The following is a 27,532-nucleotide window of genomic DNA, read 5'->3' on the forward strand; positions in this document are numbered from 1 at the left end:
TTAGTTTATTACAGGATGGAAATTATGTGAAAATACTGCTGTTTACAGCTCGGAAAGAGAGAAAAACACATTGTTAAATTCATTCCTCACACTTTTACTGCTGAGATTCTACTTTTGGAGAGGCTACAGAATGGGAGGAGATTAGCAAAACTTCCATGGTTAGGAGCAGGAATGTGTCAAAACTACAGACAAATTGAAGAGGAAACCAAGTGGCTTGAAAAGAAATCGAAATCAGCCATTACATGTGGTGAAATGTTGATTTGAGAATTACAAATAAAAACAGAGGATCAGAGCTGTGAGCCGACGGCTATCTCCTCCTTCCTGAAAAGAAACGTTATGAACATAACCAGCCATTCATGTAAATATGCACAGATGAACAAACCGCAATGGACAGCCAATCAACAGACACAGACAGAAGCAAGCACTTCCAAATGAACAGCAGGAAGCAAAAAGAAAGATTACCTGTCAGGGTTTCAGCAGCTCCTGTTGCAGCACAGGTGAGAAGGAGAGCAGAAGAGAAAAGAGGAGAAAAAAAAAACAGACAAGTTGTGAGCAGACAGGATGTAAGCAGGGAGCTATATTCCACTGGTAACAAAAAGCGTATTCATAATTTTTAAATAGGCTTGTTGAAATTCATTAAATTCAAGCTCCATATGCTATTTGTGTAATTTTCCACCAATTAAGACAAATACAAAAGCCGTCATAATGAGTCATTTTTACAATCCAGTCCATTTTTCCACAGGTGTGTGCAATCCCGACGTAATGAGCCATTTTCCTGCCTTCATCTATTTTCCGATGTTACATCAATATAGAGGTACAGAGGGAATATTTGGACTTTGTTTTCTACCCCTCGTGTCCCTGATTAAGATTCCAGCCAGCCCCACTGTGGAGCAGCCACTGCCTGGAGACGCTCCCCTGGGACCCGCCGTGTATCCTGGAGAAGAGAGCACCCATTCGGAACGGTGCCCACCCAAACTGGCATCTCACAGGGCATGGGAGACTGGCGCGTTCCCAAGTCCCTGCAGCATTGCTCAGGGCCTGTACCCTCGGGAGAGCTTCTATCATTCATTGTCTGCTATTCATAAACAACTCTGACACACACACATGCACACACACACAAATCTCTTGCCCTTTGCTGCACATCTACATTTTTATATTTCGCACCATCTTTTATTATATTGACATTTCACACAGACTTTGGTGCTTCTTTACTCTGGCTGTGAGCAATGGGAGCTTCAGTGCCAAGCGTGCTGTACAGTATGGTGAAGTGACTGCCTGTCTAACTTGTCATTGCTGGCTTAATAAGGGTGTAAGGTATGACACATGTCCTTGTTATGGCTCCTTTGTGCATTTTTGACGTGTCAGCAACTCCCTCGGGACACAAAAATGTGAGTGACAAATCACACATGATGGGAAACAAATTTTGAACGTTGTCCAGGAGCCCGCAACGATATCTCACCAACTTAAAGCTTTGCTTCTTCTAAAACACAGCCTGTCAGCCAAAACTTCCTTATATGTGATAATTCACCAGAATGAGGCTTCTGGGCAGTTGATGTAAAAAAAAAAAAAAAAAAAGAACTCACGAATAATAGACGTTGATAGACTTGAGCTTGAATGAGCACGCTGCATGTATCCCAGTCCAACCAGCCCTCAGGACAGTCCATAATGAGGCTTTTGAGCTGCTTTAATTGCCAGGTAATTATAATGTTGTAGCAACATTATGTAAATGACTCATTATCATCTTGTATGTGTACCATATCTGCCCTCGTTTTGCTGCAATACTTTGTCAGGACTATAACCCAGAAAAATGCGTCGGCCTGATAGCGGGGCATCTCAGTGTTTAATCTTGTCAACAGAGACCTATATCTAAACACAGAGACTTGTGATATAGTGTAGTGACACCTTCCCTAACCCTTCAGTATGATCCACTTCCTGCTGGTGGCCTCTGAAGGGGCTATAAATAGTGTTTTGGTGGCGGGGGTGCTGTCGTGCAGCGCTCCCCTTCTCTCCTCTGTACCTGCAGCACATTAGGTAGAAGTTATGAGGTGCCAGCTCGCCTGTGATTAGATGTCATGGCTGTCGCTCTGCTTAGACAGTGCTGATAGACAGATTTCTGGGGAAATGCATGTGATGGCATTCGTGCGAGTGCACCCATTGCACCAATATGTCAATCACACTGGATGAGAGCAGGCAGGCTAACCGTCCTCCAAATAATGTCTGTCCTTGTCGCCTCACCTCTTTTCCTTTTCTTCCAAATCTCATCTTCCTGTCTGCACAATGAGCAACATTATGTTCAGAAACACAAAAGTGGAGCATTTCACACTCTCCACCTACATTGATGCTACATTTCCTGCTGGAAACCGGCTCATTGTGAGCATTTGAAAGGGCAGACTCTTGCACTGCAGTATGTTTTCTATACGAAGTGAGGCTCTAAGTGCCCCAGTATTCAGGGATCTGCGTTCAACCCATTGCCACCCCAGTGAATCCATAATAATGCACGCTGTTTTTTAGTCAATGAGGCAAACTAAGATCTCCGGAGACAAGATGTCTGTGTGGCAAGAGTGGCACATAGCCTCTCTCTCTCTTCCTACTGCTCGGTAAAAGCAGTGGGGTAACACTAATGAGGCAACATTTCTTCTCAGTACTAGAGTGATGCCTTTGAATTAATGTTCTTCCTTTCAGGTAAAACATCCCTTGCTTATTTATGCTCATGATCTGCAGCGTGTTGCATGTCAACCTAGTGTGTGATCGCACTGCATAAGAGGACACAACAGAGTGGGATGCTGGAGCTCTGTGTAGTTCCCCATAGAGACACCCACACTGGTTACCTTTGCGACAGTGCATGTGTGTGTGGAGTAATGCTGTCTTACTGTGGGTAGCCCACTGTGTTTTCATTTAATTAGTAGGATCAGAGGTGGGCTTCAAACTTTTTCTCTTCAAGGAAATCGGATGGAGAAGCGGACTCCTGCAGAGTGGACCCAATAAACACAGGCGACTTTTGAGGTCAGAATTTTCACAAAGCAAACTGATGAAAGAAACTCTGCTTTCCTCACAAATAAGATCAAAAACCAGTCTCTAACACTTTACTCTAGTCTTTCTTATCAGTTGCAACTAGTTTGAAATCCCTATTAAACAATTTGTTCAGTTTCCGCAGATATGCTTTATAGATGCCATTTATTTTTTCTGTGAACTGCAGATGAAATGGTGGGAGAAGTCTTCATGACATCTGAGCACGCTCCATACTTTAGCTGAAAGCCTATCTATTCATTTATCAACAGAAAAACGAATTAGCAGACATTCCAGGTTTATACTGTAGGTAGCCTATTGGCCTAATAGTGTGCATACAAATAGCAACTCCAGGGCTGAAAAATGAAGACTCAAATGTCAAGGCAGCAGTTCCTCTGATGGCCACTTGATGCAGGGTTCAAAGGTGAGTCAGGCCCTGAAGACTCACAAGTTAAAATGATCAATGATCAGTTTTTTTTTATAGCAGCTTTCAGACCAGTACAAAAGTGCAGTTTTAATCCCCAAAGCTAATATTTTACATCATGACAATTCATTTTAGGGTTGGCAGCGTTTTTTAGTAGATAAAGGCGAATGGCTTCATCAAGAATTGAGCTGCGGTTTGGGGAAGGCCTCAATGCAGCTCCCAGGCCTGGCAGATCCTCATGTAGTAATAAGAAGTGAAGAAGTGAAAGAATTGAAAAAAGGGGGGGGGAGGATGGGGCACGAAAGCGAGAACGAACAGCTTGTAGAACTGGGTCGTCATATATAGATAAGATCCAGAAGGGGCGTGTTTGAAATTCAGATAATTTATCTCCAATAGTGTATAACTGTTTTAACAGCCCACCTATTTAAGCTACATTAAGCTATAATGCTATCCACTATTAGCAGCTTGGCCATTTGGAGTGACAGTGTACATGACTCAAGTTACAGAGCTGAGCCACCTCTCTGTCATGCCTGTGGGGTTGGAGTTTTAGTTCAATTATTATGGCCTGCTGTGTCGTTAGCACCAACAAACCATACAAGGTGCCTCCACTCCTGCTTTTCTTTAGCATTTTATTTGTATATTACTTAGCATAAATTAGCAGATACTGACTGTGGGATGCACCCAAGCAGTATATATGGATACACCTCATTAAACAAGCATTAGCTGCTGTCTCAGCAGTTTGCCCTCTCATCCAAACTATGATCACTTCTCAAACATAAAATAAATAAATAAATAAAAATGTTTGCAGCTACATTGTGAAAAGTGGCTAAGCCCATCTGTAGTTACAGTCTGTGGGTGCTCAGACAAAAGTTCAGTGCCAACAGTTCTCAGGTGGGAGCCCTTTCTTATTTACCAAAATAACGGATTTTTTTTTTCCGTTTGGGGTGGGAAGTGAGTCATTCCTTTGGTATAAATCAACCTTGCAAATTATGAAATACTTCTTTGAGTTATGGGTTGTTGCAAAACACAAAGACTAAAAAGTCTACTGAGCCTAAGGAAATAATATTAGGCTTACTCACTGCTTAATGTGTCATGAAAATAGCTATTAATTGACTCCTAAAAACCTTTAAAAAAAGCAAACAGACCTGAGTTGGGATTACATAACATTTAGTCAAGCAGATGACTTAAAAGTTGACGTGGTTGAAATCATAACAGCTACCGAGCAGCTTAATCTCTACAACAATGGAGCCAACGTCATCCGCCAATTAAGACTGAATAATATGGCCTAAATCTCTACAAAAAGCTTCTGAGTGGCCCTCTCAAGATTGTGTGCTCTTGTTATATTAAAAAAAGAGCTATTTTCTACTCTGTAAAATGGCAGAACTAATTAAGTTGCATTTCATTTATGTACTTGACCCACTTCTTTTATTATCACCTCTCCGGTACTACTTAATCCAGCCCAACCAGTCAGTGAGATATCAGAAAATGCTCACCTGTAAACACGGCCAGGAATATTCAGATTAAATTTCCCCTGAGTCAATTGAGACATTATAATCAGGTAGGCTTACAGGAGATGCAAAGCATGTTTCTGCTTGATAAACCGCAACAAAAAGGAGATTTTGCAAATATCCCCACAGAAGTGGGTAATTGCTCTGTGTTAATGGGATATGCTTTGTAAAGGTCCAATCTATTGCTTGATTGTGTGAGCAGCGCCAGCAAGACACATGTAGCTGACGCGAGTCTTTGCGTTGGGAGATTAAAGGGTAATCCTTCAGAAATGCTGTCAGATAAAAAAAGAAAAAAGTAGCTATATTGAATTTGGTGCCCTGTCCCCCCTCAGTGAAGTGCTATGGGCATCTGCAATTGCACAGAAATTCCCAAAGATGGGTGTTCTTGTGAATACAATTTTCAAATTAAGACATGTCAGTGTTAGAAACGCCTTTGAAAGCATAAAAGGTGAATAATATCATTGGTGTACCTGACTGGGTGCTGTCATTCACAATACACATGAAAATGTCTCTGCGGCTGACAGAAAAAAAGAGAAAAAAATTGCAAACAGCCGCCAACCGCTTTCATGACAGCTCCGCACAGCTCAGGTAGTGTTCGTGTCTTACAGTCGTGTCATAAAGAAAAAAAACAGCAAGGGGGTGGGGTGTGTGCGTGTGTTTAAAAAAAAACTGCTAACAAATTTCTGATGAGTGTGGATGCCAGGCTGCACTTCCACACGGTCTCACATGATAGGCACCACACAATCCCTGCTACCAAGAAAAGTGGCAAAAATAAAAGCAAAATAAAAGAGACAGTGGTTGCTTTAGATCTGTGAAACTAAAGGTAATTTGACAAGAAAACAACACTTTTCCAAAAGATATATCGCAAATCAGCATAATATGAGGAAGGGAGAACGGTATAGCAGCACACGATTAAGTCATGCTGATTGTGACAAATGCAGTAACTATCGGGGTCTATGAATCACTTAGCAACTGCTTTTGCTGGGAGGTACAATGATTTCCTTTTTTTTCCTACCAGGCACAATGATCCACTCTGTTATGTTAACAAGACTAGTTGACTGAGCACGGACTTAAGTGCAGCAGCGGCAGCAGCACTACGCTCTGCACCCAAAACCATGCACCAGGGAAGAGACTCGTGTTCTAAGCCGAAGCAAAGCTTAACCTCTGGCAAAGTGACACATCACATCTCATTCAGGTTGTCTATTTCGGGTGACGCTGCAACTTTTTGGTGTCTTTTTTTTCTGCTCAGAGGCAACAGGCACTTTGAAACCTCTTTTCAGCCTGGTCTCAGTTTTTAAAAGAAAGTTGCCGCAAGAGTGCCACGTTTGTTATCACAGTAAAGAAACCGACGCTCTGATCGTGCCCAGATAAAAAAAAAGAAACAAGAAATGTTTCAGATCAAGACTCCAAGAAAAGGCTATGGGGAAGAACCGCTGCTATTCTGGTTACACTGTAATGCCTCACCTATAGTGCGGTCTCTTGCAAGGAAAATTCACATGAGCAATACTCAAGCAGGAAACGGCGAGAACGTGAGTGTGTCCTTTTTAGCTTGTCTGCCAGCATATCTGCTTACTCACTAGGAATGTGTGTACATCTGTGCAAGCTCGCCTGCATGTATGTGTGTGTGAGGGGTAATTAGGACATTAGGAGAAGCTTCTGACAGGCTTGTCATCGCCACAGCCTGCCCAGTGGAAAGGAGCTGGTCAGAGGGGTAAGTGGGGGTCCGGCAGGGTCAAGAGACAGCTGCTGCACCACCACTCACTGTCTGGAAGCTCTCAGAGAATATTAAACCACTGGGGCTTCAGCCAAGATGCTCCCTTATTTATGGAATACACAAAGGCTTTCCAAAAGGAGGCAGTGGCTAATTTATGCCACTGTTGTGAAAGTGCTATTGTTTTTTTTGTTGTTGTTGTTTTGGGTTTTTTTGATCATGAAACACAAGAGCATAAACATAAAAAGACCAGAATAAATGGCGATGGCATCGAGGTAACTGAGGTTATTTTGTAAATCAGTGAATTTGGAACACAGCGCCTGTTGTTCTCACTTTCTCACTCACGCTTCTTTTTTTTTTTCTCATGATGATAAATCTGTGCGGTCTTACACCTCCTGTGTATCTGTCGCCAGCGCAGAAAGGCTCTATTATTACAATATGAGACATATTAAATACATCTCCAAAGGCTGATGACCTTGGTGATGGCATACCATTAATTGTATAGATGGATTATTATCATCACAACAATAACATGGCTGCCTTCTTGCTCCACTCACCCAAACACCTGGGCCCATTCCCCTGTGCTCATATACTCATAATCACTTCTATCAGCCCAAAACGTTAACTGCATCCGGGGACGCTAAATACGTCCATTTGTTTGCAGTTGTAATGTCTTTTGTGCGCCTCAATCAGGCACCTGTCAGACACACACCTGCTACCTCAGAGCTAAGAGAAAAGGCAGAGGGAAAGCCTTTTGTTTCCTCACAGAGTTTATAATCAGCACGTTGTTTCCAATCTTCTCCCACCATTTTTCAATTTCCCATTTCCCTTTTCTCAGTCAAATCACTGCTATCAATCAGGTGCGTGTTTGAGAACGAGAGAGAGAGAGGAGAAAGAGAGGGGGAAGTTCCTTGATGGAACCATCTCCAGCCCCAGGCCTCATTAGTCAGAGACTGCAGAAAAGAAACGTGTGCGTGGATGTGAGTGGCGCGCGCACGTGCCAATGTGTGTGCATGTGATAAAAATGAATACAGGGAGAGTGTGTCTGTCAATATGAGGCCATTTAGCATTTCCTATTCCATCCAAATGATGCACAGCGGACATTATGCTCTCTATTTGAGTTTCTCTAAATGGATATTCAACCCAGTAAGTTCTATTATATTTTGCCCTTTCCCTCCACTGTGCTTACTGATATCATGGCAGAAGATGACCTATAGCGTTTCAAAACAATTTCTGTGCAACCATGACAACATCTTCTCATATCAGCTTGCAGTGAAAACATCTCAAAAACGAATGCAGCTGACTGATGTGGCAGTCAATACATAACAGCTGCATAGGCACAAGCTATATTGATTAATGTGACAAGATGGGCTCAAAGTGCATCGACATCCTTGAGGAGAGTCGGCTTAGTTGCCGGTACTGAACACTGCTACAAGAGGAACAGCACAAAGCCCTCGGTTAACATTCATGAGGCACAAATTAGGAAACAAATACAAACACTGAATAAAGGATGGGCAAACACAGTGAGCCGAGATTTTTGCCAACGTGGCAATATGTTCGATGTTTTACTGAGTGTATTGATTATAAAAGAGATCCATTTGAAGTGGCTGGACAAAATGGCAACTATAGTAAATTCACAATGGCAGGGTAATATACGGCTTCACTGCTTTCATTTATTCACAGCTTGACATTTCCTCCCTTCCACAGAGTGTGCTCTAACTGTGTGCCAATGGCCACATCATTTAGACTGGACCCGCATGAATATTTAACATTAGCGCCTGGCTCGTAGCACGCAGAAAATGAATTATTTTTAGTGGGCTTTGCAGAGGCACCGTGAAAAACCCCTCACTCCGGTGATGAATCGCTGGAGAGTTTATGTTGTATTAAGCAGGCAAAACAAATGGCTATCAATCATTTGAAGCTTTCCATGCTTGCCAGCTATGCATCTCTTGCTCCCCTTTCAGAGATTCAGTCGGTTTTCAGAGGGATCAGCTGCCAGCTCTGGGTTGTGCAAAAAAGGGTCAGCCTCGAGTTCACTGGTGTTTGTTGACAAGCCCTTTTTAGAAGAGGCAGACAGCCTGCGACTGAATGCAGCTTTAGGTAAATGTAAATACAGCTTTAGATGTGCTTCGTGAGTTAGCATCGTGCTACTGTTAATGCAATAAAAACCTCAGTTTCCATTCTTCCGTGATGCCTTCTTTTTATCTGTCTGCAAAAACTGCTTCATAATCTCAAACTTAACTTTTGAGGTTTTCAACATTACCCTTTTTTTCCTCCATGTGCATTGCACTCTAGCTCATTACACATCCATTGCATCATGTGAAACGCTTCCAAACTTTATTCAGCCTGACACAAACGTGACCAAGACTTACACAAGATGCATTTCACGGCACACGAGCTATAATGAACTTGTATGGTACTGCATTATTGCACAATCTGTCAGAGACATTATGCAGCTACATCAGCGATGATAATAAATCATTTTGAAGAAATTGGGAGAACTAAGATCAAATATAAACCACAAATAATTTGTTTTGAATGCGCTCCAGTACATCTTGCGAACTTGGGTTTTGTGTATACAATTTTTAACTCTGGAAAATATCCACTGTAACGGAAGGAGATCAACCAGATCCGTGGCTGGCCAATGATCAAATCATGTTTGATGTTTGAACTACCTAACCTCTTAAATCCCACTATCCCACTGTTGGGAGAGTGAATTAAAACTTGTCCTGTACAGCAAAACACTCTTAATGGGGATTCCAATTTTTCTGCCTGACTAAAGACTATATGTCAGACTGAATTTCAGGGAAATGTGTAAACTGAATCTAGAAGAAGCCCAGAATTTGACAGTTTAGAGCTACATTAATAATGTGTTTCCAACAGATAATACAGCTTAGCATATATTCATTTTTTTATATAGTGCCAAATCACAAGTCACCTTAAGGTGCTTTATATTATAAAACCCTACAATAATATACAGTCAGCACAAGTGAAACAGGCAAAAAAAGAGTTGCTCTTTCAATTTCCATCTTGCATTTATGCAAAAAGTCATTTATTAAACCTCAAACTTAATTTCTGCAGTCCTAAAAAGAATTAACACACTGTAAATATATTACAACTCTAAGAAACTGTTGGAACATGCTTCTATGCATCACATATTGTGTGTAATCCTATCAGACAATGTGTGACCTTGCAACTATTTAAGGGATATTTTAAAGAAAACTGGGTCAGCAGGGCTTAAATTGGTTCGTATGATTTCTAATAACAGAATGAAATAGAACACGTGTGCGATAACTGCGCGACCTACGTTTTAAATGTATGTTTGATATAGCGTTTGATAAGGTTTAAGAGAATTTTGGTTCCAGAGAAGCATGCAATCTGAGATCCATGAAAAGATCTTTTGTACCATTTTGTGCGAGGGAAAGGTTCAAGCTGAGGTTTGAGTGAATCATCATTTGTAAAAGCTGATTTAAAATGACATCTGCATCAGTGAAACGCTTGCTGGATCCTGATAGACCACTGCTGAGGCCGCTGGTACAAAGGTGTGAATGCTGCAAATAAATAAAACTGCTTGCAGAAATTAAATTTAAAAATAAATCCTCGAATATTAAGAGTGCCAACAGATCAAACCTAAGAGCGCATAGAGAAGTAGTGCTTATAGATGATTAAATCAGCGCCTCATGCTTCCCCCGTACCTGCTTTGAGTTTTATTTGATTGGCTACGCAATTACCTTAACATTGGTTAATTGCTAGTTAATCTACCTCTCAAAGCAATCACATAACCCTCTGGTCTGCCAATCAGCAATTTAAAAATCACGTTTAAATTCAGTCAGCTAAAATATACACGTACGCACAAACGGGTGCACAGGACTCTGACGTGACACGTGGAGTTTACAGATTCTCGGATTACTTGACAGTTTCATTAAGACAGATTACCGTGACCCTGAAGTTTTAATCTACCAGATAAAGTGAAGCTGTTTTTACACCCATCGTCCAGGATGCACTTCATTTCCAACAACATCCAAACCTGAGATGAGATTTGGCCTCCTTCAAATACAATCTGAATTGATTAAACAGAAACTGGCAGGCTGAACAGAGCAGAGCAGAGTACAAACCCGTCCACGCAGCCAGTGGCGACTGTGGACACAAGATCGAGGGTAAGATATCTGTGAGTGGCCGGGCACCTGAGTCTGAGAGATAGTACTGCTTACTTGCGGAGGAGGGGGGAGGTGAGTCAAACGGGAGAACGACCGGGTGTTTTTTTTGCCTGTGTTTTCCCTTGAGGTTAATATTTTATGGATGTGTGATACAGTTCAGATGACAGTTTGAGATGACGGAGAGTCAGCGTGCAGGCGGCAAGAGTTCAGCGATTTATTAAAAGGGAGGGAGTGTGGCACGGGGGAGATCTGAGAAATGTGTTAGTAGCTGTTAATGCGAGGGGTCTCAAAATGACTAAAGTTTGTGCTCGTACATGCAGTCATGCACATGTGTGTGAGATGAGCTTTCTGCAACCCGAGCCCATTAGAAAAGCAAAGGCACTGGCAGTACAGATGTGTCTCTCTCTGAGCCCGACATGAAACACAGGAAACGGCCTCTTTGATCATTATCTACCTGTCAGTCTGCCCTCCACAGGGACCACCTGTTACTACTGCTGATGTGCCGCAATGACAGGCCAGGGGCACTCACGCAAACTTAACACACATCAGGCAAAAGAAAGAAAGAAAAAGGAGCACCGCTATGAGTCTGGATGGTGTCTACATTCAAACTTTTCCCCATGGAGGTATAACCATGACTACGAGTACTGTGGGCAAAACGCAGGTTATTTTTCTAAATTTGGATTCCAATTAGCCTCAGTGACTGTGAGGCTCGCTTGGGTCCACATTCGCATTCATACCAACAGGCAATTTGGTCTCCGATCCCCGTGATTGTATGTTTGTTGGATGTGGGAGGGAAACAAGCTGAAATCCATGTGATCAAAGGGAGAACATATCTAGGAGTGAGTCAGAAGCAAACAAACTCACACAGGTTCATTTGTTTGACTTCCTCCTACAGCTACGTACTGTATCATACAAGCTGCTGAGAAAATTTGTACAAATAAAAAGACACAGCGACTACATATAGACTGCGCTGTGAGGTTAAGCCCAGTGGCTCCGTGCGTGATTGCAATCAACAAATGTGGTCATCTTTCGCGGCTTCTGTGTGCCCTCACGTAAAAAGGAGTTATTTTCTTGCACCCACAGCTTATATGATAACGATGTCAATTAATTCTTTTTTCTCTTTTTAAAGGAAGCAACCTTAAAAAGATGGTTCAAACAAACCAGAAAAAACCATGTGTCAGTTTCATTTACTTGTTGTCAGGGTCTAATATTCCAGGGTTTATTTTTATTTTTAGATCTAGTTCTTTTGTTTTAACTTTTGACGTTCTAATAAAAAAGAAAAAAACTTTGACTAAATATCTCAGCTATAGCAAGGAAAACTGATGCGTGCTTTAGAATAGGAAACTACAAAAGACTGTGATAAAAAAAATAATATCCCTGATCAGATGCAAACTCTCGTCTCCCGCATCAATCGAACCTTTAATCCACCTTCTAAGCCCTTCCAATCCGCCTTGCTAGATGAAGGACACCTGCCTTTCTGCAATCATGCAGAATGCTGGTATTAAACATAATTTGTGAGACGTGCAACTTGATGAATCCAATATTAATGCAATTACCAGAGGCAGTGGGCTGGAAAAGTCGACGTTAAAATGTTTCTTGTTTTAGAAACTTCAGGTGTTATTATTTTTCTTATTTTCTCTGTAAAATAAAATACCAATAACGTCTACTGTAATTGTGTGAAAACACAAATAACCTGCTAAACTGACCCTTTAAAGCTAGACTGCTGTGAAGCTGTCAGCAATAAAACTGGCTCCGTACTGTGCAGAGACCTGCTGGCTTCGAGGGAAATAAACTTTTCTAACCAGTTCCCAAAGTGAAGCTGTCTGAAACTGTCTGTACGGTATGTGAATCGTTTGTGTATCTGTGGGTTAACAACTGTTGGTCATCGTTTTGAAAAGAAATTCTTCAGAGACTCGGTTTGCTTGGCTTGTTAGGGGAATATCAGCACCTTTATGATCAATCAAAGAGTTTCTAAACCCTCGTACCCTCTGCTGCCTTGCTGCTTTTTCGCCGCATTCCCTTTTGCTCCTGTTCTCTCAATTTTTTTTGTCAACGCTGACTCCGTCTTCTATAGGTTAAAGTTTCCACTTTAATCTTTGCTTGCCCCCACTGGCACCCAGCATAAACAAATGAAACTATAATGCAGCAGCATACACACATTTATATGCACAGCCATGTTTGTCTGTCTTTGTGTTTCGGGCAAGTTTGACTCCGTTGTTAGCGTACCACCCACATGACTTGCGGTGGTCACATTTGGTTGCGGCAATTTACACAGTTTAAGTTGTAATGGCTTTTCCACATCTTTCTCAGAAACAGCTCAGACACCTCTGTAACTACTTTGGGAATACACTGCGCGGCCACAGCGCCAACAGCATTAGTATGAATTGTACTGTCAATTTAAAGGGAATGTTTGAAGCTTATTCTAATGGGAATGAGTCTGTTCTGAGAGCAGGACACGCAGGACAGTGGAGGAACATGCGGCTATGATGTTGTGTGGACGCGAGCAGAAACATTTCATTGTACATGCTAAATTTTCTGACGCAGTCTCACGTAATGCCATCTCTGTCAAGCTTCAGATCAGAGCGTCAGATCTTTCAGCACAACATCAAAGACTCCTCACAACCAAGTGCAAACAAACCAGACTCCAACAGACTCACAAATTCACAGGAGCTTATTGCATCTGCACAGCCATATAACACAGTGTCTGCACCTTAAAGCCGGCAAACACACTAATCACCTCAGATGAAGAAGACCAAATCTTGTAATGTCCTAGCTTATTTGGATTTTTTAAAAAGATGTATACACCAGACACGACTTCAATGTATTGATCATTTTTAAAATGAATTGAATTCATTACAGAACCATATTTGTTCTTATAATGATATACATTTATTTTAAAAACATCCTAGATAATAGGAGTATTTCGTTTATATCTATCACCAGTTCAACTGCTTGTAACTTTAAATTTTTACTGATAAATTAAATAAATGATGCAGTTGATCATGTGGTGCGCAGCGGGGTACGAGCATGCATTTAGATTGTTGCTTAAAGCAGCTGTAATCAATATTCTTATAATGGCAAGAAACCGGTTCCTTGTAGGGAACAGACAGAGAATTAGCGGCAGACGCTGCAGCAGCACTCAGCTTTACGGAGCTTTATATTGCCTTTCAGTTCATTGCTTACAACTCGCTGCCCAACTTTACTGTTTCACTTCACTGCTGCTGCTCTGGCAGTGTCATATTCAGCTGCAGCAGGCAGCTGTTTTCAGTTTTCAGTTACAGAAAAGAAAAAAAAAAGCTCTAAAACCATACTGTACATGACCTGCCCGGTAACAAACAAGTGGCAGACAAAGTTAGAAACTAGCGGGTGAACACAGTATGGAGCAGCAAACGAGCTGATATATCCCTAAGGAGTTTGTGGAGACAAGTACAGAGCTACAGTAAAGGGAGAGTGAATATTCATCAGGTCACCTAAAAAACACAACACAAAAAATGCTAATGTTGCTTCGCATTTACTGGATGTGCTAAAAAAAAAAGATGTTTGCCAAAAGTACTTGAAGGTGAAATATGTCAATCTTGTAGTTGTAGCTTGTGCAATGGAAAGTGGGACAACTCGAGTAAAAATCACCAGGGCAAATATAAACATTTATAACTAACATTTTAATGTTTTTTCTTTTAGCACGGTGAGGAACTTTAACTGTAGCTACTAAACAAATGCAGTGGATTAAACAAAAAAGGTTCCTAACTAGAAACAAAACTAGAATCTACACAGTGCTCAGCCACCAAATGTAGGGTGGGTGCCACAGTTGTACTAAATTGACAGTACTTGCAATTAGCATGTTTTTCTAATGGTTAATCCACCAGTATGTGCACGTTCTTTGATGTAACAAACTAATATTGGCAAACATGCCTGTAAAATATGTGAGTTTCATTCAAATACACCTAAATTTGAGGGTTACATCAAAATGGTTAAATGGTTCACACAATGCAGAGACCAGCAGGTAATAATTTTAGGTTTCATTTCATTTGATCACAGAGATGCTGCAAACACCTTCCCGTTTTTTTTTCAATTTTTAATTATTAAATGTTTCATCAGCAATTGAAAACTATTGAAATGCCAGGCTTTTATACTGTATTTTTCCACTTTTTTAAAAAAAAAATTGTCTTTTTAAAATTGTTTCTAAAAAAATATCTTGCTCTTATTTCAGCTTTTTTCTTTTAATTTGTTCTTGCTTTTAATTCTAGGTTTCATGTTTGTTTGTCTTTCTTTAAAGCACAGAGTGGCTCTGTGAAACGTACTGAATATTTCTTGCTGTCTTGCTTGTTTTAGCGATCGGTGCTTATTATGCATCCTTCCACAGTTCATAACAATAACACCAATATCACAGTTCTGTCACAAAAAGGTTTATAACATATAATATCAGCAATCCAGTGGATATCGCTACTGCTGCTGATAATAATAGCAATAAAATGTGAGATGTTGCACAGTAGTCCTTGCCAGAAGATGCGTCGAACGTGGAAGACACGATGATCACTGAAGAAATAAAGAAAACCATTTGGCTAATCTATGACACAGCACCGCTGACACTCATAAGATTAGAGATGCCTTTCAGTCTAAATCAGGCCTCTATCTGCATGCTTAGCACTATTACTGCCTTTATGGGGTACTACCCTCAGGGGTCTATTGCCCACACGATAGTGGATGCCAAGCTCAAATACACTTTCTCTCACACAGTCACACCGAACGGGATAAAGATGAATCAAATATGATGATTAACAGAAAAAAAATTCAGTGAAAGTCTTTATAGAAAGTGTTTCCGTGGGCTGATGGCACAGTCAACGCGGTGGAAACTCCCCAGCAGTCATGAATCACTCGTCAGGAGTTTCCTTTCTCTCAAATTTAAATGCAAACTTTAATATCAAAGGTGCGACCATACCGCTAATGCAGCAGAACAGACTGTTGGAGCTTTCATGCCCAGAAAAATAGCATTTGATAGAAATTTTTTTTTTTGCCAGACACAGAAAACACTGGCAGTAGTGTGTTTTCCAGGAAGATGAGGCCTATGCATAGGGTACTGTTTGTTTTTCAGACAAGAGACTGCCACTGGAATGCCAGTGTAAATACTCGGTTTTGTCAGTTCTCTCTGCTGTTGTTTGGGATCCAGAGCAACCACAGGATCAGCATCAGAGAACATTCTTATCCTTCGGCTTACAAACATACCAAACTGCAGCTCCGCATCCTCTTCCTAGCCTTACTGTTCTTTGCTCCGAGCCAGCTCTACTCCCAGAATTTTTTTTAAAAAGCCCTCACAACTGTTCCTCACATTTGGTTTGTGCACAAGGTTGATGGAGCCACCGTTCAGTGGCAAGTTCAGTTGGGGAGGTCTGCCTTTTGTTGTGGCGGTGAAGAATTATTAAAAGATTCTGCAGCTTTTTGGTGAAAGCAATAAAATGACATGACAAGAGGAGCGACGAGGAGATGTTTTTGTTTGTATTGAGCTCATGTTACAGCAAAACCCACTCAATATGTTTCACCTTTCAGTTTAAATTTGCACCTTCCTACTCCGTTTTGTATTTACGAGGAGCGGCGCAGGGTTGAGCAGTGGATTTTTAAAATGAAATTACTAGAGTCAGTTTCAACAATACAGAATACCTCTCATACAACCTGGCGATAACAAAGAGCTGTATAATGAGGTAAAATAAAGGCTAAATGAATCCAAATCAGAGGAGCCATGAGACCCGTGGAATGTGCGCTGAGAACAATTAGCTAGCTCATCCAGCATACGAATCAGCTCCTGGCACATTACGCACATACTGTAAAGCTCATTACTGCTGCAAGACACACAATCAGTCGATCAAATTCAGCGGCGGAGCGCGCTCCGTCAGGATCCGCCTGTCATTCAACTCTTTAACCCGCTGCTGCGCCCCAATCACCCAGCGCAGACACAACAACAGCCTCGTGTTCTGTTTTAACAAGTCATGCTTCGTTATGTGCGGGACTTTTCCCAGACTTTTGCGCTCTTTGATGGATGCTGACTGTTGTGATGCTTTCATCTCCTTTCTCAAAAAAAAAAAAAAAAAGGGGGGGAATAAGAAGAAAAAAGAGAAAGAATTCTTGAACGCAAACACCCATGGTTAAACATAAAAGGGCTGAGATATTTTAAAACTGACATCACTTCAAAGGGAGTGAACACATTCAAAGGGTATCACAGGGAAGAGACTCAAAAGCCTGCTAGTCACCTGTAATCCACTGCTAATACTTGGTCCCCACAAGTGCGCATTAACATTCACACCGTTCACACATGCCCCGGTTCGATGTATAGATGCGCACGAGGGTCGTTAATATTCAACCTGCAAGAATGTCTCACATAGGTATTCTGGACTCACTCGATTTAGGAAACAGGATCTATACACGAATGCAAGGATTATCTCGTGAATATATCAGTGTCATGACAGCAGCTGTGTTATAGTGACAACTGTTCTGTTAGCCAGCATCTCTTTCTCCACTGCTCTTTTTGGTGTCTCGTTCTTTCATCACTTTAGCTCTTTGACTCCTGCCTCCACATTCTTTGAATTTGACGCCAGCTCGCTGTGTTGAAAAGGTATAGTTTTTTAAAAAGAGGAACTACCTTACTTTTAAATAAACCAAGGAAGGAACCGTGCCTTCAAAGTCTTGTTTTTTTTTTCCTTACCACGGAAGAGAAGCTAAAAGTGTTTTCAAAGTTGAAGAAACTCTTTTAAAGTACTTGATGGAGCACAAACAGGCATTTAACTGAAGTGTTTGTGATCACAGTGGTGTTTGTTTTTTCCTTTGAAAGTAGAACTATGAGACATGTGGCATATGTTTAAATGATATATAGTAAATAGGAGGTATTGGATTCTAACAGGAAAAGTTTCTAAGTTGCATCCATGCTACTCGTACAGAGTAATTTAATGCTCTATTCTATTGAAAGGAATGCAATATGTTATGCCAGCTCAGAAAAAGATTTTGCTTGCGTTTATCATTACTATTTAGGAAAGATCAATGATACGCATGATGCAAGTCACAAGGTGAGGTCAGGTGCATGTAGTTTCTGATTTAAACATGCAAGTCTTACAGCATGCACACATCCAGCTTTTCCGCATATCTTAGCTGTGGTTATCTGCCGATGCAGATCCACACTATTTTTTAATTAATGAGAGAAAGAGACAACGTTGAGCTGGATGTAAACAGATTTTGCGAGGAAAATGGGGAATAGGTGCAGTGATTGAGTGAAATGTTCATATGGGAAGTAAGTATATAAAACAAAATCATCAGTCTTTTGGATATTGGCTGCTGTTTGTTTCTTCTATGTTAAGATGATCCCACACTGCTTTAATAATGTTGAGGTCTGGGCTCAGGGGAGGCAAATCGATGACTGACAGCGTTCCAATGTATGTTTTTCTATCCATTTATGCTTTTACTCCACTGGCAGTGTGTTTGGGATCATTGTCATCTTGAAAAATGAAGCTGTTGCCAGTCAGATGTTTTCCAGATGGTATTGCATGGGGGATCAAAATCTGATTTTCTGCATTTATAATTCCATCAGTTTTGACAAGATCATCAAAACCACTTGCTGAAATGCAGCCCCAAACTATGTCTCTACAGCCATCTGATTTACAGATTTGAACCAGAAATGCAACATTTGGATTCATCACTCCATAAAACCCGTGGTCACTGATTCTCAGGTCAGTTCTTGAGTAATTTGGCGTACCTCAGCAGTTTTACTCCCATTGTCCTTTCCACAAAATGGCTTTTTGACAGCTACCCTTGCAATGAGACCATTTCTGAAACAGTAGATGGTCCGGGTGACAGCCTGGATGCTCTTTGCTATTTTTCCCCATTGCTTACAGGTATGAATTTCAGATATTGTTCATCTACTGCCTGACATTTCTTCTTTTCTTCTCCACTTGCCCAGTTTTCTCAAATTTTTGGGGGGGATGTAGGGCACGCCATACTTAGATATGCCACGTTTTCAGCAAAAATACTGTTTATGCCTGTCAGACTGTTATCTTTGGCATTTTCTGTTCAAATAAAGAAATGGGTGCAAAGAGTTTGTTTTGCAACAGGTTGCTACAAACAAAGTGCCTAAAGATGTAATTTAAAACTGTTTCTTTGTTGAGTTGTCTGTTATGTGTAAACATAACACTGAATCATCCCTTGAGTTAGTGCCTTTATATGCTTAATAGTTCAGTGTTAAGTTGCTTAAAAAAAACTAAACATTCCTCAAGGACTGGACTAAATTTGAGTGAAAAAGCACCCAGTGTCCAAAGAAAACCCCAGCAAGTTCAGCAAGTCTGGAGGACTATTGCTCAAGATCAATGAAAAAAAAAACTACAATAAATTCTGGCTTCTTGGAGGAAAATATAAAGAAGTGAGCGGTGGTTTTACATTCTACATCCAGGAATATATATTTGCTGAACTGTTGTCATTTATTAGTGAAATAATAAATGACAACAGGTCTGTGATAAACAGAAGTTAAAAAAATAAAATATGTATTGGTGTTATTCATCACATTTATTTGCACTCTTCCCATTTCTTTTCAAGTGAGAGTCACAACTGCTACACTGCTGTCAATTACAGTCACAGTACTTTCTCTTTGCCCTTTTTCTTCCACACACACACCTCCTGTCTGGAGCTGCCAAAGAGCTGGAGTGAAATATTATTGAACTGGACTGAGGGCAACACTTTATGTACCATAAGTATAATAAAAGCTTTCCAACAAGCATTAAATCCAACCAACATGGCTCCTGCTTCTATCTTACACCACGCCTCTCTGACCAAACATAGTGAAAGTGAGGAAGTCAGTCAAGTCTTGCTCTTGACTTGACTGACTTGACTCTTGAATCTTATTTTGACCACTGTTTGCAGTTAAGTAATAAAAGAAAACATAAAAGCAGAAGCTTACCACCAAACTGCTGCTGCTTTACTTAGCTTAGGTTACTGTAGCGCCCTACATGCTACGCTAGCTCTGCCGCTAGCTGCTAACTAGCTAAAAAACAACAGAACAGAAGAGACTGTACCATGCATCAACACACTGTCACCAAAATGCAGTCAAGCTTTTTTGGTCACTACTGGACCTTTCTGCAAGTCTGACAGCATGCATATCTCTGCACTGATAAAACAGACAAATGCACGGCATTAATAACAAAGAAAAAAAATTAAATTATTTCTAAATGCACATAATGCGCACAGCCACAGTGCGCTTTGTACAGTGGTCGAACAATGGGGCATTGTGCATCATGTCAACATCAATATTACTGCTGCATATAATAGGTTCAGGTTCAGATATGTAACAAACTCATAGAAAAGCATTCATAAACATTAATCAAGCACAGGACAGAGGTGCTTCAAAACTGCAATAACAGCCAAGCAACACAGTTCACAAACTGATCCGTCATTCGGAGTTTTTCCACTTCCAGTCTGGCTTAAGGCATCTGCTGATAATGAGTACGGATCTGATACCAGTTTAATTAAAAGGCTGGATTTCTCACTCAAAGGAAGAGACTGGGAGTCATTCTTTTACGTTTAAAACAACATTAGGTTCAAATTAAAACATAATTTCCGGCCTATGAAAACAGATAGATGAGTGGTACTTAATTCTAAGATACTTAAAGGCAGACATGGATTCAAATCGTTCACCTAATTTATTTATAGTTGCCTGATTTCAATGCAAAACGATTGACAGGCTATGCTGCTGTTTCTTTTTTTACGGCCACAGTAGTTTAGTGGACAGAGTTTAGTGAGGAGTCATTACTTTAAATGTTGGAAAAACTTGAAGTTTTTCAACTTGAACACATTTGGGAAGGATGAAGCATTAAAATGAAACGATAATATAAAGGACGCTTGTGTTATCTTGGATAAACGCCAAACATACACAAGCACTATTGTTCAGAAAGTAATCTCTGGAATGAAAAAAAGTGAAAGTTTACACAATGTATAACAGAAGGAGGCTGTGAACATCGGCCAGCATACCCTCGGTACAGTCATCGTGAAAAGCAGAGTCACACATTTTGGCAGAACACACACAAGCTCTTAAGGGAAAAATGAGCTTCATCTTTAAGCTGCTCAAATTTCCATTTCCATTTGATTGCTCTCTCAAACGGCTGCGTATTAGTTTGGCACAGCGGGCAGATAGAGTCCACTCTATAAAACAAATCTTTAAGCCATTTTGTTTCTGGGCATCTTCACTTTGACCCAAAAATCATCAGCTTGTGCCAAGTTACAAGTGAAGCAAGTGAAATAAAGAGATAAGTTCTTTTATGGACCACATACTGCACAAAAAATGAATATTTCGGACTTTCTCATAAGGCCTATAAAAGCTAATATCATTTTTCTTTTTAATTTTGAAATTTGGTGCTATATTAAGAAGACATCTAAAATGCCTCCAGGCCTCAAAGCAGAGTTCTGCACAAAGTCATTTTAACCACGGGCCATCGTGCCAAAGAAATGGCCCTTACATCGTTTTTAAATTTGATTTTGCATTTGCATTGTATCCGACTCCTCTGAAATCCATCTGCAAAATATTTCTGTGTGCTCTTTATTTGAAACGAATAACTCTTGATGGATCGGAGCTGACAAATGAGAACGGCGTCGCAAACGCACGTAAGCTGAGAATCACAACCTCACAGGTGAGCCTGCTCCACCTTGGTTGTTGCTGATGATGATTTCTGCATTTGTAGGATAAAAAAAAACCGCTGAGAAGCGCTAATCTCTCCACTCTGATTATTGCTGTCACTTTAGATTTATCCATTGTATGTGTGCAGATTTGGCAGTCAATTTCATAGTCTTAAACACATTCTCTCTGGGAAATGCTAAGGTCAAGAGGGATCCATAAATAATCTCCAAGTCTGTGACTCTTCCAGTAAGCGTTATTCAAAAGGGATCAATAGGATGTTGTGATTCAAACACAAAAACCCATTCTTTTGCTTATCAGCAAAGCTCTCTCGCAGCACTTTGTGGTGATCAATTATTAAAATCAACTTCACATGGCCCCCACGTGTCAACAAAACAGGGAAGTCAGATTTATTCTATAGGCAAAGACTTTTGAGAGGTAATTTTTCATCTGAGTGGCCTTTAGCATTTCTTATTAAAATACATTATTGTTCTTGTAGATTTATTTATTCTATGTGATAGCTCATTAGTCAGATTAATGTAATATACTCTCTTCTCTCCAGAAACAGTATGCCCGCGAAGAGGTCCGCGTTGCTGTATAAATAAATGACGTGAGGTAAAGTTCAATTCTCTTGCTTTTTTGCTGAGACACTGCCTTTCATTACGCATCTATTTTTAAGGATGAGGAGCTGCTAAATTTAACTTTAAGTGGCTGAACAGCAGCTGAGATCAACTCTCAGCTCCAATGTGCAAAATTGACTTGAAGTCTCAAACGTAAGAAGCATTTCAAGGCTGAGCAACAGCACGTGGCACTGTACACTCTTAAATATTTATTGTACCGCATTAAATCATATCAGAATTCAGTCTGTATCGCTCATCAGGCGATTATTTGCAGCAAATACACTGATACTCGCAAGCATTAAACACATATGGCACTTCACGTGCGAGGATTAATTCTGTAAATACACCTACATGCTCTTACTCTGATCTCAGTGCCACTGTGTGAACGGTGTGTCACCTCAATTATCACAGAGAATGGGAAGTTATTTTTATTCTGGAACTTTATTTGATGGTGAAAAGAAACTTACTTAAATGAAATTACAAATTTACATATACGCACTGTTGCCCAGTGAAACGTACCTGTTTAAGCAGCTGCTTAAAACTACAGTTCGCTATCTTAAAGTAAGCACCTCTTGAATTTGTGCATTTACTGCTAATGAGAGACACAACCTGAAAAAAGAACTTCAACATTAGAAAGTTTTACATACAATATCCATGGCAGCATACTTGGGGTTGTTGGATGCTTTAGAGTTAAACAAGTATTAGTTTGATTCCTTGATATTTAACCACTTAACCCATTAAATAAAGACTATTTTTATTAATTTCTTAAAAATTAGACACATTTACCCCAGCTAACTTAATTCTCATGGCTGGTTCACGTTAAACTCGAAGTTTTTGTGAATTTGCATTTGTGCAAACTGAACAAGTCCAGCTATGGCAGTGTCATGAAAACCCATGAGCTGGGATGCTTCCACACACTCAGGGTTCTCTCCTGAGGCCACTGACAATCATACAAAAAACAAAAAAATGGACAGAGCTCGGGGAAAAGCAATCTCTTTGGGATTACGTTGGGAAAGGCACCCTGTGTGAAAACTCTGCCAAATCAAGCATGTGGAGCTACCTGCTGTGGTGACCCCTGGTGAATAAAGGGGCAGCCCAAAGTAGCTTCTTTCGTGAAAATATGTTTCAGATATCGGTTAAACCTCCGGACCTGCTGGCTATGAGGAGCAAATATTCATGGGCTTCCAACACCACAAAATTAGGGCTTAATTTTGCACCATCATGAGGCTGAAGTCGGCATGGCAACAGAGTAACACCTGCTTTGACTAGTGGGCCTCACCAACAAAGAAGAGGAAGCCATGCTTCAGAATTCGTGGTTTGCTAACACTGTCGTGGAGAGAGAAACTAGACAAAAAATCTTTGTTTGTCTGAGGAATTTATCTCAAAGCTTAAAAGAAGCCACAGCATCAAAGCTCAGTACAGTTTTAAACTTTTATTCAGCTGGAAGATTCCTACACAGTTTACAGTGTTTACTCTCACTGTATTTTTATTCTTATGAAGTAAACACAACAGAGCGGTTTAGCACTTTTACTCACACAGATTTATTGGACCACAGTCCTGCTTAAGACAGACAATGAATAATGTATTTTGTGCAACGGTTAAATTTAAACATCTATCCAAACCAGAGTCAAACTATTCTATTCATAGTCAATCTCTATTCTTCTTTCCTAGGATAACAAAACAGTACACGAGATGTCAAACACACTGCCAGTCGTTCACACAATGTGTGGCGACGCTCACGCTGATGAGCTGTATTTTTCAGCGGCCACATAATGTCAAATGTTAAGAACAATATTGATGATAACAGTAAGTGTTTCAGAAGATAAATATCTTCATTACATAGCAAGAACATCACCATGTCAGGAATTTAATTACGCTCACCACAGAGTCTAAACATCTCCTGCTTATAATGTCATTTATATACCATTAACACAACAATTTGAGACATAAAATGCATCTAGAAAGAAGCAATGTGCCACCTGGTTGACACTTGATGAGCGTAATGACTCAGTCTTTTTATTGATATGTGTAAATGTTCACTGATAATGCTTTTAATTTGTTTATCCGCTCATAACTCTTGTTTAAGGTTAGGGAAAGGTTGCCGGTTAAATACCGAACTGGTTTAGCCGATTTCCTCCTAATGACGCACGCTTACGATCACGCTGCAGAACATGCAGCTCTGCTAGTTTTTACAGTTCCTCAAACCCGCTGATTTCCATTCATTTTTGTTTAGATAAAAGTATCATGTGGTACTGCAGAGGAGTATTGCAGTTTCAATGTAATGCAATATTACACTAGACAAAAGCCAAACAAGTAAAAACTCTTGAAAAAAACTTGTATATATTCCTTTATGTGCATGTTCACACAGGACCGCCCCCTCACAAATTTTGTGCTGCACAAAAAAGCAACACTTCTTGGACTGAAAGTGTTATTTTATGCCAGTGAATATAACCCTGTTAACAAATGTGTTGATTTTCACAAGTAAAACACTAGAAAAAAAAAGAAGGTTGGTACACAATCTGCCAGTGCATGTTTGTTGTTTACTCAAGGCCCCTGGGAGTCAACCTATACTGGGATTTTCTTCTTCTGGCACTACATAAAGATTTAAAAAAATGAAATAATGATCTCCATTTCTAATAAAGTCTTCCAAATATATTCCTGGGCTAAAATAAACGAGAGGTTTTTATTTCACTGCTGTTTTCAAACAAATTCCTCGATTAAACGCTAAATCCATCCCGCTGTAAGTCTCCAAAGAATATAGTGCATTGCACATCAAAGCATCTAGTTTGCCTCGCGTACTCCTGTGCAAAGTAGGACACGCCTTCACTCTGGGGAAGCACTGCCCATCTCTGCGGCTATTTGAGGAAGTACAAAGTCCCAGAGGTCTAATTTCTAAAGTCAACCGCATTTGTATAAAAAAAATAGTACTGAGTCATCTCCACTCTAAATGCCAACCTATACTCAAGGAAAAAAAAAAGGTGAGATTATGTCTTTTTCTTTTTACTATGTCAGTAGAAAAAAAAAGACAGCAATTACAGATAAACACTGTTTACAAAATGTTCTAATACTGGCTGTTTGAGATGATGTGATTCCAGCGTTTGATCACAATCCTAAGGCAATTTTTCAAATCTATCTGCACTACAAAACAGTCTGATGGAAAATGCATTTGCTGTGCTCTGATTACAGATTATTACAACCCAATGAACAAACATTTGTCTTGTCAACATCTCCAGTATGAACTACTTCCTCCTGATTGTGATCCTATTTGTATTTCACCACATGCTATTTTTCATGTCAAGAAGTCACTCTCATGTGTATTGCTCATCAAATGTGAGAAAAGCGCTTTGCGAGGCGTCCCGTCGACCACAAGCTATGACAGAGGCAGACGCAATTTAACCGCAACATCCCGGGTATATGAAGTAAATCTGGCTGAAGACCATGTCTGCATATCATCCCCCCCCCCCCCCCCCCCCCCCCACTCTTTTTCTTTACACATTTGTCCCGTCATCCTCCACTTCACAGTGCTCAGTCCAGGCAAAAATGCCAGAAACTGGACTTATGATATGACACACAGCTTTGTAAATGGATAAGCCAGTCATGCCAGTCAACTTCTGCCTTGAGCCCAGAAGTCTATTATTAGCAGACTTATTACTTTTTGATGGTAAAAAAGATAATTGAAAGATTTTTTTTTAAATTATGATTTTCTTTCAGGACATTTTATTAAGAAAATCATTATATTAGAACAAACCTATGATGTAATGATGTAAAATGTATCTACTTACAAGTATATAATTCAACGCATTAACATCATTCATGTGAAAACAAAGTTTCCACATGCCTCTATGCAGAATACCTTTAATGCTTTCACAGGAATTAAGAGGGATAAGTAGCAGCCATGTGCTGCTAAACAAATTCATCAGCAAGTGTGATAACCTCTATATAAGCCAAAGTTTAGGGCAGTTTGCTGTTCTGGAGCATTCAGGTGCGCTAACACAATACCACAATGGTCCCAGGAGTGGACATCCCAGGTAAGATAAACTGCACTTGTTTGGAAGGGTTGGCCAGTGAAAGCATCTACTCTCTCCAAGACATCTGGAATAATGTCCTTTGGACAGATGTTGAGATGCCTGGCCATAACGCACAGAGAAACTAGCATATCAGCAGAAACACCTCACACCAACTGTCAAACACGGTGATGGAGGGCTGGTGACTTGGGCTTGTTTTGTAGACACAGGACCTGGACAACTTGCAGTCACTGAGCATTTCAAAGGACTCTAGAGTCAAATGTGAGTCCATATATCTGACAGCTAAACTTTGGCCAAAATTGCGTCATACAGTACGACACAGCATGCAAATCTACAGAATAGCTGATAAAGAGTTGTGGTGTACCAATGGTCGACAGTCCAGACCTCAGAGTGATTAAAATGCTGTGGTAAGACCTTCGGAGAGCTGTGCAGAAATAAACAGCAACCAACATAAAAGAAATGAAGCCAAAGGTGTTTCTTCAAGCTATTAAAGTATGACAGGACTGTTAGGAATGCTGTGAAATCTTCTTTTCTTTTTCTTTTTTTTAAACACATATTGTAAATTATTTATTTTTAAATAAATAATTGACAAATGTAGTGTTACCCTAAGAAAATCTAAATGTGATATTGCATAAAATTGACTGTAATTTGAAGAAAAAGTCACTCTTTCAATAGTGAGCAAAACCTCACCAAAGACATCAAGTCAGTGTAGATGGAAGTGTAAGATACAAGACTAATCCTGACATCTGACATGATCTCAAGCTTTAATCAAGCCACAAATGTTGCCAGTCCACAGGAGCAGCCCTATTTAATAACTGTTTTTATTTATTTTCTTCATTTTGCAATTTTGGTTTAAATCATGTTTGTGCTCACTCCAGGTCAGGGACGAGCTGCTGTACCAAGTGAAGGAGTTTAAGTATCTCTGGGTCTTTCTCCACAAATGAAAAAAGACGGGAGCAGGAGATTCACAGACGGATTGGTGTGATGCCTGTGGTGCCTGTTTTGGTAATAAGAGAGAGCTGAGTGTGAAAGCAAAGTTGCTGATTTACTGGTCGATCTACGTAGTACCCACACCTATGCCCACGAGCTCTGGGCAGTGACCAGAAGAACGAGAACACAGATACAAGCGATGGATATAACCTCCCTCTGAAGGGTGGCTGGGCTCTCCCTTAGCCATAGGATGAGGAGACTACTACTGGACTACTCCACGTTGAAAGAAACCAGTTGAGGTGGTTCAGGAATCTAACAAGGATTCCTTCTGAATACCTCCTAGATGAGACTGATGTGTTGCTGTGTATGGGAATGTCTTAGGTCTGGGTGTCTCTGCATAGACTGATGCCCCCGTGATACAAACCTGGATAGGCATCAGTCAGAAAATGTATGGATTGACAAAACTGTAGTATTTTGGACCATCTGACTCCGTGTTGAAGAACTTGACCGGCCTGCAC

General features: G+C 40.3%; 1 protein-coding gene across 2 annotated transcripts in view; it reads right to left on the bottom strand.

Moving 5' to 3' along the window:
• The window catches only part of cadm1b (cell adhesion molecule 1b), a 167,068-nt gene that overhangs the window by 54,705 nt on the left and 84,831 nt on the right, over positions 1-27,532 (bottom strand). For both annotated transcript variants that reach the window (XM_063493582.1, XM_063493581.1), the window contains exon 2: positions 463-483. In XM_063493582.1, the coding sequence (XP_063349652.1) occupies positions 463-483 (21 nt within the window). The remainder of the gene's footprint in view (positions 1-462; positions 484-27,532) is intronic.

Source organism: Pelmatolapia mariae, linkage group LG14, assembly GCF_036321145.2.
Source record: "Pelmatolapia mariae isolate MD_Pm_ZW linkage group LG14, Pm_UMD_F_2, whole genome shotgun sequence".
NCBI classification, from domain to species: domain Eukaryota; kingdom Metazoa; phylum Chordata; class Actinopteri; order Cichliformes; family Cichlidae; genus Pelmatolapia; species Pelmatolapia mariae.